The 10,842-nt window shown below is 38.8% G+C and overlaps 1 protein-coding gene across 1 annotated transcript; it reads right to left on the bottom strand.

Annotated features, from left to right (window-relative positions):
• Window positions 1-1,269: 1,269 nt before the first annotated feature.
• Window positions 1,270-3,133, bottom strand: LOC127531191 (dual specificity tyrosine-phosphorylation-regulated kinase 3-like). The gene is made up of 5 exons (XM_051939972.1): window positions 3,021-3,133; window positions 2,403-2,526; window positions 2,041-2,115; window positions 1,752-1,924; window positions 1,270-1,600 (listed from the first exon to the last, which is right to left on the bottom strand). The coding sequence occupies exons 1-5, from the start codon at window positions 3,131-3,133 to the stop codon at window positions 1,312-1,314; spliced, it is 774 nt and encodes a 257-aa protein (XP_051795932.1). The 3' UTR covers window positions 1,270-1,311.
• Window positions 3,134-10,842: the final 7,709 nt, after the last annotated feature.

Raw genomic sequence — 10,842 nt, 5'->3', positions numbered from 1 at the left:
CCCATGAGATTACATTCAGTTATCACTTTCTGTTTCTTTTTGTTTGTGTTTGGTGTGTGTGTGCAGCCCTCTGTTCCGTCTTTCTGTTCACTGACTTTAATTGACCCACCGTCTTGACTGTAATCTTAACTTCTGTCCCTTTTTTTTTTCTTTGATTCTTTTTTTTCATTGCCTCTTGGGACTGCTAATAAAATGATTGTTAAAAGTGAAACTCATCTTTGTGATTCTCCCGTTCATGACTTCACTCAAGATTTTTTTTTATTACAAATGTGATTTAATAATAATAATACCAAAACACAGTCTGTTCATATTGCTGCACACGTCATGTCTAGAGCTGTTCATGTTTTTTTTTAAACATTACAAAACATTATTTCACTCCCTCTTACTAGTAGCCATGCTGATGGATTCGCCTTCATATGTTAAGACTTTAAAATACAGTTTGATCTCAATTTCTACCAACCAAATACAAGCTGAGAACTGCAGTCCAATGCAGTGAAAAGTGCACGTAAATGATGCCTATAAAAAGTATTCAACCCCCACAGAAGCTTCCCTGCTTACAGCTATTCAAAACTGAATCACAATCAAGTTCATTTGGCCTTTTTTTTTTAACCCCTCCTGTTGTCTTCATTTACAGGCACCAAAAAAAATATTGTTTGTATACTTTGTAATAAATATCATCAGTTTTGTGTGGTTACATAGAGAAAACATCTTGAAAATAAGCCTAAAATTGTCAGATTTCATTTTAGTCACTTTATTTAAAATGTCAAATTTAAAAATTCACCAAAAATAACGATGGAAATTGTAAAAAAAGAAACCCAAAGACTCTCTGCTCTGCACGGCAACTGAGAAGCCACGACTGACTCGGGGCAGTTGTGAGCATCAACCATGTGACCAAAATCCAGACACTTTTTAGGTGAAACTTTCAATTCATTTTCAATACATTTTATTCACCATTTCAAATGGGTCATCACAAGACACTTCAATGAGAACAGTAAAGACACAATTATACAGAGGAATCCAACAAATCCAAAGTTTCCTTTGGATTCCCTGTCTGAGCAAGCACTTGGCGACAGTGGGGAGGTAAAACTCCCTTTTCAGGAAGAACCCTCCGGCAGAACCAGGCTCAGACAAGGCGGCCATCTGCCTCGACCGGTTGGGGTGAGGGGAAACCCAGCGAAGGATGCTGAGGTCAGGAACTCATATGGACTTTTTTTGATTTTAAAAAAAAAACAAAAAAAAAACAAAAAAAAAAGGAACTGTGAGTCCGAAATGTGGTTCCAGTCCATTAGTGCTGCTCAGTTCATCACATCCTTAAACTTGGACACAGCAGCAGCAGCAGAACGTCTTCTTTCTCCAGGAGAAGATGCGCTGGAAGCAGTTCTTCTTCTTTGTCTTTGTCTGCTCCTTCTTATTGACTTGAGTGTCTTCATCATTGTCACTGTCCTTGCTGTTCTCAATGTCTTTAGCAGTGTCACTGTCCTCATGTTCACTGCTCTTCAGGTCACTTTTCTCATCAGGCAAGCCTGTCAGGTTGATTCTGTTCTCTGGATCTGCAGGCTTAACCGTGATGGACAGGCTGGTGGAGGGTCTCGGTTCATCGCTGAAAAAGAAAACATACACGGTTGGGTTTACATCCGACAAGCAGAGAATGTAAACATGGAAATCAACAAAAGTCCACATCAGTCTTTTGTCACCTGCTGGGCTGCTAATGTCTCACAACCTGTGTACAAAGTAAACAGAAACACACTTACCAACTGCTGGTGGGGGAGTTGCTGCTGAGGTAGCTTCTCGTGATAAAGGGATGCTTCAGGATACCACTGGGGGTGATTCGGTCCTTCTCGTCCCATTGAAGCATCGCCTTCAGGAGCTCGATGCACTCCTTTCTCTCATCAGCCTCTGCTAGGTTGTCCGTCTCAGAGCACACCTGGTGCAGAAAACATTTTGAAAGTCCAACAGCGGTCAAATCACCTTCCACCGTGAAATGTGAATACCATAAATGAATGTGACTTTTCAGCAACTAGCTGCTGCTTGCTAAAGTACCGTTTCGATTTCATCCAGAGAGCTGAACTGGTAAACTGCGTCGTCAAAATGGGTCCCAAAACACTCTGTAGGTCTCTGAAAGAAGAAAACAATCATGCTTACTAAAGTCTTTATCTTATTGAGTGAGTAAAGGTCAGAGGTAAAATCACAGTAGGAGTATTGTACCTTTAGCTGCCACAAACCATCAGGCATTTTCTGAAAAAATAATTCTGATCTCCGTCCAGCATCGATGACATGTTGCGGTGGCGGACCCAACAGACCGATCATGCGTAGGAGCTGCAAACAAAACATAACACCGTGTTAGACCTGAAGCTATTCCTGTGACGGCTTCTAATGTGTTTCAGCTGCAGTAATTTACTCACTGTCCAGTATTCGGAGTCTGTTCCGAAGAGACAATCTGAAGTCATCATCCTCACCATCACGCAGCCTAATGACCAAATGTCGATGGCCTCAGAATACGGCAGGCCCAGGATGATTTCTGGAGCTCTGAAAGTGGAAAAAACATCAAATGAAGATGTTACACAGTAGACAATAAGGAGACAGCGCTGAATTAAAGAAGTTTCAGAAGTATCAGTATTTCATACCTATATGCAACTACTTGGAGTAGCTTTCCCGCTTTGGTTTTGGAGCTGTACTCGGCCTCACCAAAGTCAATGAGTTTGACTCTGAATGGCTGCTTCACACGATCCACCATCATGATGTTGTCTTCCTTCAGATCAGCGTGGATTATGCCAGCACTCTTTGTCGTATTCAGAGCTACAGCCAGCTGCAAGTAACAACATTTATCAGGAGTTTGTTAAAGAAATCTGTCACATGACAATAAAAGCAGAAGTTGTAAAGGTTCCTGAAACACCGATGTTGATTCTAGCACCACTCAAGGAGAGAAATATAAGGAGACAATAGAAGGTCACACCTGCTCAATAATTGTGCGGACGTGTTCCAGTGGCATTGGCTGTTGTGAATTCCGCAAATAGTCCCACAGGCTGATGTCCAATTTTTCAAACACCAGTTGCCGCTCATTTTTGATGAAGACGTCTCCTTTGTAGTCGATGATGTTGGACTGCTTGGAGTTGTGGCTCACGAGCTTTTTCATGATTTCCGCCTGTGGAGAGACAATATGTTTGCTGAGCCACAGAGTCCAATCAGTTCTTCTCAACAACTAAAAAGTACATAACATCACCAGTACCACTACTCAGAATATTGTAGTAGTACTACCTCTTTTTGAAAAATGTCTTTTTTGTGTCACTGTTCAGCTGGAATCAGTGTCTTACCTCATGGTCTAGATTGCTCCATTCGGGCACCTTTACAGCCACGTGCTCTTCGGTGTTGTTCTTCACACATTCCACCACTAATGCAAAGCCTCCATGTCCTATTTCTTTCACGAATGTGTAGCCTGTTGAGACTTCGGAACGCTGGCTTGTGGTGCTCTCCTCGGAGGAAGATGAGGATGAACTTTGGATGTTCAGTTTGATCTTGTCACAGAAGCCTGAAAGTGAAGCAGACACAAATGAGAAACATAATCTATGGATGTCTTGTTAAACCATTGGTAATCTACCACACTGATGTGATCTCAGTTTTCAATCATATTTGCTAAATATTGAACCAGTTATCATAAAACAACACCACTGAGTGTTACAACCTGTTCTGAATTGTGTTATAAGGCATATTGGACATTATTGCAGCAAAACTACATGAATGTTTCCTCAGAAACTCCAAAGTGTTTACTTCATTAAACAGAAGTCTGCTCTTTACAGGAGTACTGGTTGGTTTTAGTTATCCAGTTATGACCAAACCTGAACACTTCTTCTTTATCCAGGAGAAGGCACATTGGAAGTAGTTCTTCTTCTTTGTCTTTGTCTTTCTCTGCGCCTTCTTATTGACTTGAGTGTCTTCATCATTGTTTCTGTCCTTGTTGTTCTCATTGTCTTCAGCAGTGTCACTGTCCTCAAGCTTACTGCTCTTCAGGTCACTTTCCTCATCAGGTAAGCCTGCCAGGTTGATTCTGTTTGCAGGGTCTGCAGGCTTAACCATGATGGACACGGTGGTGGAGGGTCTAGATTCATCGCTAAAAAAGAAAACATACACGGTTGGGTTTACATCCGACAAGCAGAGAACGTAAACATGGAAATCAACAAAAGTCCATATCAGTCTTTTGTCACCTGCTGGGCTGCTAATGTCTCACAACCTGTGTACAAAGTAAACAGAAACACACTTACCAACTGCTGGTGGGGGAGTTGCTGCTGAGGTCGCTTCTAGTGATAGAGGGATGGTCGAGGATATCACTGGGGGTGATTCTGTCCTTCTCCTTTGAGTTGTGGCTCATGAGTGTTTTCAGGATTTTCACCTGTGGAGAGAGAATATGTTTGCTGAGCCACATAGTCCAATCAGTTCTTCTCAACAACTAAAAAGTACATAACATGACCAGTACCACTACTCAGAATCTTGTAGTGGTACTACCTCTTTTTAAAACAATGTCGTTTTTGTGTCACTGTTCAGCTGGAATCAGTGTCCTACCTCATGGTCTTGACAGTTCCGTTCGGACACCTTTATGGCCTCGTGCTCTTCAGTGTTGTTTTTCGTAGATTCCGGCACAAATCCACAGCTTCCATGTTCCAGGGTTTGCATCAACGTGTAGCCTTCTGGGACTTTGAAAGGATGCCTTGTAGTACTCTCCTCAGAGGAAGATGAGGATGAGGATGAACTTTGGATGTTCATTTTGATCTTGTCAAAAAAGACTGAAAGTGAAGCAGACACAAATGAGAAACATAATCTATGGATGTCTTGTTAAACCATTGGTAATCTACCACACTGTTGTGATCTCAGTTTTCAATCATATTTGCTAAATATTGAACCAATTATCATAAAACAATAGCACTGAGTGTTACAACCTGTTCTGAATTGTGTTATAAGGCATATTGGACAGTATTGCAGCAAAACTACATGAATGTTTCCTCAGAAACTCTGAAGTGTTTACTTCATTAAACAGAAGAGTGGAGTTACTTACTTCACAAAAGTCTGGTTATCTAGATTTTGCTGAAATGTGGATGTCTCTGAGTTTGGTGTTAAGCTGGTTTCACTGAACTACTCAATAAACGAATAAATAACTCAATAAAATAAATTGAAATGGTGTCTCCACTCAGAGTTTTTGTGTTTGCCATGAATTCTACAATGCCTTTAAAAACAATTTAAAATTTCTCAGCATTGTTAAATTACTGAAACTGGCCCTGTTTTTCTCATCTATCTGCACTTAATAACTTATAGTGACATATTCTGAGTAATGTTGTTAGAAATTGTTGAAATCTCTCATTTATTAGAACATTTTCTGCTCAACCATGTCTCATTTGACAGATTTTTTCTCACATAAAATACATTTCAAATATATTAAAAAGGCTAACTTTTAGAAATGTGTTCAGTATGTTTATTTACAAATCAAAATCAAATTTAAAAAATAATTGAAATTGTCACTGAAAGTCTCATCTTTGAGCACACATTACCCCAAAAAAACAACAATGCAGAAATCAACCAATGATATTTTCTGACACTTTTGTACTTTCATGCCAGGATAATACAAAATAAAACATACAGAAGATTTTTTTTTTAACATTAAATGCTTGGTCACAAAAATGAAAAAGAAATTGTGATGAACTTTAGTAACTGATGGAGCAGATATGACAAGTTGTAGCACCAAAAACAGAAATATTGCTGGATAGCTTAATCCAATTTCATTTTGGATTCCATGTTGCAAGTTAAGGAAACAGAATGAGCTATTACCTTACTTATTACACTTACTGAATGAATTTACTGATCAGAAAAAAGTGATCTTAACTCTTGCTCACATCAACACATCAGATTATCTTTATATTCTCCAAAATGAATATTTCCCAGTAGAAAAATCCTGCTATCCCAACATGTCTATGCATTTGGTCATGGTTATAGTCAAATTATTCCAAGTTTGGAGCTTTAAAACCATATTTTGTCTGAACAAAAATGTTGTCCTGCTCTTTACAGGAGTTGGTTTTAGTTATCCAGTTATGACCAAACCTGAACACATCACTTCCCTTCCACACTGCTAAGATCTTACTTTTTAATAACAAGACGTTAAAAATTACAAGACAAGTACAAAACTGAGTGTTACATCCTGTTCTGACTCACAGATTTCATTACAAATTGGACAGAGTTGTAGAAAAATAGATTTTAAAACTTCCTTCTGAATGTTTCCTCTGGTGTTTGCTTCATCAAACAGAGCAGTGAAGTCACTTACCTCAAAAATGTTGGCTTCTTTGGATTTTCTTGAAAGTTTAACGCTGAGATTAATCTCGATGTCCTGCTCGTTTCAAGTAGTCCTGTTGTCTTGTTGAAATCTGGAAGACACTGTGCAGAACTGTCTGCACCCTGATTTAAATGCAGCACTACCTCGTTCAAATGTAAACAAAGCAGCATATATGTAATGTTGTTATTTTTTAAACTTTTAGCTGTCATATTTACTGTAAAGAAAGCACACAGTGGATTGATTTGGGTTCATGTAAAATGCTGAAACACTGGTGTAGTCATTGTATATGAGGAATATGGCTTTCCAAAGGGAACAAACTTGGAGTTAGTTGAGCCTTTGGAGAAAACATGTTGGGGGTAAATTGTGCCATCAATTATGTTGAAGTAAAATTTTAAATGTTCCATCTCATATAATGTAAGATCTGTCTCCATTTGTTCATGGATGACCTGATGGGCTGAAAAGTCATTCTGTCGATCTTCATCTGCCACCTGACGTATGAACTTCCCCTTCTTTACTTCTCCTACAGCTCTCTCCAAATCCTTAAGAGAAGCTGAAGTCCTGTCTGTCTTCCACTAGTCTCAAAATTAAAATGTCACATAATTTTGGTTCTAACATGTAAAAATACCAAATAAAAGTAATAATGTAATTATTTACCAAAAATCAAATGTGCCTTCATCACAAAAATGCATCATCCAGGTGGTTTAGAGTTCACTAAATACCAACACTTTAGCCTCATTTAGGAGCTTACTAATGCACTAACGTGTAGAATAGTTTCAGACACTAATTGTGTTGTGTTTGCATCAATCTTGTCAAGAAATTATGCTCAGTCAGATAAACTACACTGAGGAATTAGCTGTTCTTCTACCATCAAAGGTATTTTTAATTACTTAATGTTTGGTAGCACAAACACAAATTACACAAAGATAAAGAATAAGTTGTTTAATGGACTTTTCTACATTATTTGAAATGAATGTTTGAGTGTTGTGTAGTAAACTACTGTTCTTTAGCTTCTGATAAATTCATTTTTTTTCTAAATAATATAGGACCACAATGAAGAAAAGAGGAAAATCCAACCTTTAATTCAAGTGCATTTATTCAGTGGGGAAAAAAAAAAATCACACATTAATAAATAATTCTTTTACATCAAATCATGTGTGTCACAATTATTGGCACCACTAATGTTAATACATTGTACAACCCCCTATTTACCAACAAAACAGCACCTAATCTTCTCCTATAATACATTTTTCTACAATTTTCAGTGTGAGAGCATGCTTCTGCAATAAAAACTGAATTTATTTTAAGGTTTTCAACACATCTTAACCAGGGACGCCAATAATTATGGAGGGCGCTATAAGTTTTTGGGAAGTATAATGCCTGGCTAAAATATTGAGCTTTAGGGGTTCATTTTGATTTTACAATTTTCTTTATCTAACATGAGACAAAAATCTACAGTATGCAAACATCCATTCTAATAAACCTCCTTCCATTTACCACAATATCAAACTTTGTCATTAGTGTGGTATCAGTGTGGAGAACAACTGTCTTCCTGATAAGGTCACACTTGTTTTTTGTCTCCCGTGCTGCAGCTGTGCCTGTTGAACACAGGGTGGAAGCAAAGCCCAGGCTGTGCTCTGCTGGTTTTGCTGCATGTACAGTACGTGCTCTGACTGATCCAATTCACTCCACTTCAGTTTTATTTGCATAACGCCAAATCATAACAGACTGTTTGTCATATCGGGTCACTTTGCATAGCAAGGTCAAGATCTGACAAAACTGTAGAAAGAAGACGAGCAGTTCCCTCCTTGAGGAAGCACTCGGCGACAGGACGGAGGAAAAATTCGCTTTTAATAAGAAGAACCCTGCGACAGAAGCAGATTCAGGGTGGGTGGCTGACTGCTTCGACTGGCTGGGGCGAGATATACTGCGCACATCTTTTCCTTCCCACCGTCGCCAAGTGCTTTCTCAAGGGGGAATTATTAGGTTTCTCTCTATAATACTGTAAAATCTTATCGTCCCTTGTATGGTACACTGTACATAGATGTATATGTTGTCTGTACACGCAAACACTAAGTAACAGGTCTCTTACCAGAAAGCAAACTTATACTCTTGCAGAGATTCGGTGGCCTGCAATGCAGGAACTGCAGTTTTTCAGTGTTCAGTTTCTAGTGTCTTCCACTCCAACTGACAGAGGATGAGCTGGACCAGAATACAAATCAAAACAAATGGAATATGGGCGACACAAAACATGAACAGCGTAGGCCTGACTGCAGTGGAAAGACACAGAGCAAGTGACATAATACAGAGTGTTTCTTATGCAGGCCTTGGAAATGAATGTAGCCAGTACAGATGAGGCTAAATCAAAACAACTCAAACTATCTTTTAAAATCATTTAATGATCACCTTTTTCTCTTATATATTCATAAAGATTTTGCAGATAGGAGCTGTTCTTCCATTCGCCTTACTTCCCTATGCAAATGCTGCTAATAGCTACCAACAATGAGTTAAAGTTGTGTCACTTTCATAAGTGCAGTTGCTGTACTGCATCCAGCTGACCTCTAGTGGAGAGAACACAGTAGTGTATAGAGGAGAGGAAAACACATAATTAACTTAGTTAGAAAATACAAGATATGCATTGAAACAAAGAATTGTGATACAAGGGGGTCATGCTTTAACTTGTGACTATGAGCTTCCCCTGACGTCTCTAGTTGTCTGAAGACGTCCATTATTTCAGGAAATTAGGTTCCTTTATTGTGCATAATCCTAAAATCATCCTAAAAACATCTGCAGTACCTTCAGTCTCAATTTTTACATTTCTACACAAGAAAAGTACATAAAAAGTACTCTGTGTCATATACAGGCACAGTTTTCCTCACTGTTACAGCACATTCATACTTGACATTAAAAGATCTTTGCCTATGTAAGGAACAATCGCAGAGTGCAAATCTGTAATCTGAAGTCAATAACAATAGTCTGAGTATCAAGGAAATATCTTCCACTGTTGCTCTGTTTTCATTGTGAATTTCCCTCTTTCTGTTTCCCCATAGTGTTGCGAGTTGAGATGAAGCAATACTGATGTAATTTTGCACTAAAAAGAATTCTATTTGCACTATATTTTTTTGCACTAAGTTCAATGTTTCCACTCCCCTATCACTTACACTAGAAGCACATTACTAAGAGGCCTCTTATGAACAGGAGGAAGCAAAAACCTGCTCCAGCTGACTATTCTTTTAAGACGAGCTTGAAAAATTGTGAACCTATGCATTAATGTACGTTTTAAAGGCCCTCTGTGACTGTTGATCAAACCCCTAAAAACTAAAATGTGTGAGTCGGGATTAGTTAGTCAGAAGTTTTTGTCCTTGTCTTCCTGCATTAAAATGGATAATGTAGTTATACAGCATTGCTTCCTCTAGAATGCAAATAAACTCTGTATTAAAGATCGACAGCCACTGTGACATCACCCATAGATTTGTGACGTCCCATTTTGAAGTCCCAAGTTTCATCTTGGTATTTTGAAGCCTGGACAGTCACAAGCTAGCGCCACCCTAACACATACCCTGCTTTATCATCTATTTTACTTTGAATTGGATCATAATTTACTAAAAGAACATTATATTGTATTCAAAAAGTCTTAAAACTAGCTATTGAGATCATAAATTCATGAGGAAAATGCTTGCTGAGGTGACAAATCAAGTCAGAAGTAGGATCATTTTCTTATAGATTTCTATACAATCTTTTAGCAAGAGTCGCCTCCTGCTGGCTGTTCAAGAGAATGCAGGTTTGAGGTACTTCCTCACTGACTTACCTTTTCCAACCTAGATTCTACCTCCATATATTACCTCTGTTCACTGCTCAGCGCACCAGCTCACATACAGCTCTACTAAACCACTATAAAACTACTCTTTACTAGAAAATGGCAAGTTATAATAGAGAAGTAATTCAACTGGATCCAAAAACTGAAGCTCGCGTCTCATTTTCCCACAATCCTGTGCTGTTCACGTGCTGCAAAAACTATGAATTCCACGGAAAATGCATCCCAGGAAGGGTCTGCATATCTTCAGTCCACCCAAGTCTCCACCAGTCAATGCAGCTCAAGCACACCAGCTCACCCATGTTCCTCTCCAAACACTGTAATGCTACTAGGTGAAATATCTCAGTAATTTGGTGTTTGACCTGGAATCAGATTTTCAAGAAGAATATTGCTACAGAATGTGCCACCCTCAAGCTGATGGGATTGGTTCCTTAGGTTTGATATGTACGAAACCCCGGGAAGCCTGAATCCATGTTTTGGAGACTGTAATCGGTACACTGACATGATGTTTACTGCTTATTTCTCTCATGATGTGTCTTCTGTTCTAGGAAAAGCACCATATGGACATGTTAACAAGGTAAAAAAAAAACCACAAACTTGACTTTCACAAGATGGGGGACTTCTCATTTTTTACATAGTTTAAAGTGTCAGTTCTGATTTATTTGGATTGTTGTGGTTACTGCTCCTGTATCTCGGCCAGAGCATGATGAGGTAGATGCTG

This window comes from Acanthochromis polyacanthus, chromosome 19 (assembly GCF_021347895.1).
Source record: "Acanthochromis polyacanthus isolate Apoly-LR-REF ecotype Palm Island chromosome 19, KAUST_Apoly_ChrSc, whole genome shotgun sequence".
NCBI lineage: Eukaryota > Metazoa > Chordata > Actinopteri > Pomacentridae > Acanthochromis > Acanthochromis polyacanthus.
Note: the sequence above shows the minus strand (reverse complement) of the source record. Positions and strands in the feature narration are given on the sequence as shown.

Excerpts from the sequence above, each read along its gene's own strand:
- LOC127531191 (XM_051939972.1), bottom strand. The coding sequence starts at position 3,133 with ATGAAAAAGCTCGTGAGCCACAACTCCAAGCAGTCCAACATCATCGAC. Across the intron at positions 2,527-3,020 it reads GAAAAATTGGACATCAGCCT|AGCTCCAGAAATCATCCTGG; the intron begins GTGGGACTATTT and ends TTCCACTTTCAG. Across the intron at positions 1,601-1,751 it reads AACTCCCCCACCAGCAGTTG|CGATGAACCGAGACCCTCCA; the intron begins GTAAGTGTGTTT and ends TTTCTTTTTCAG.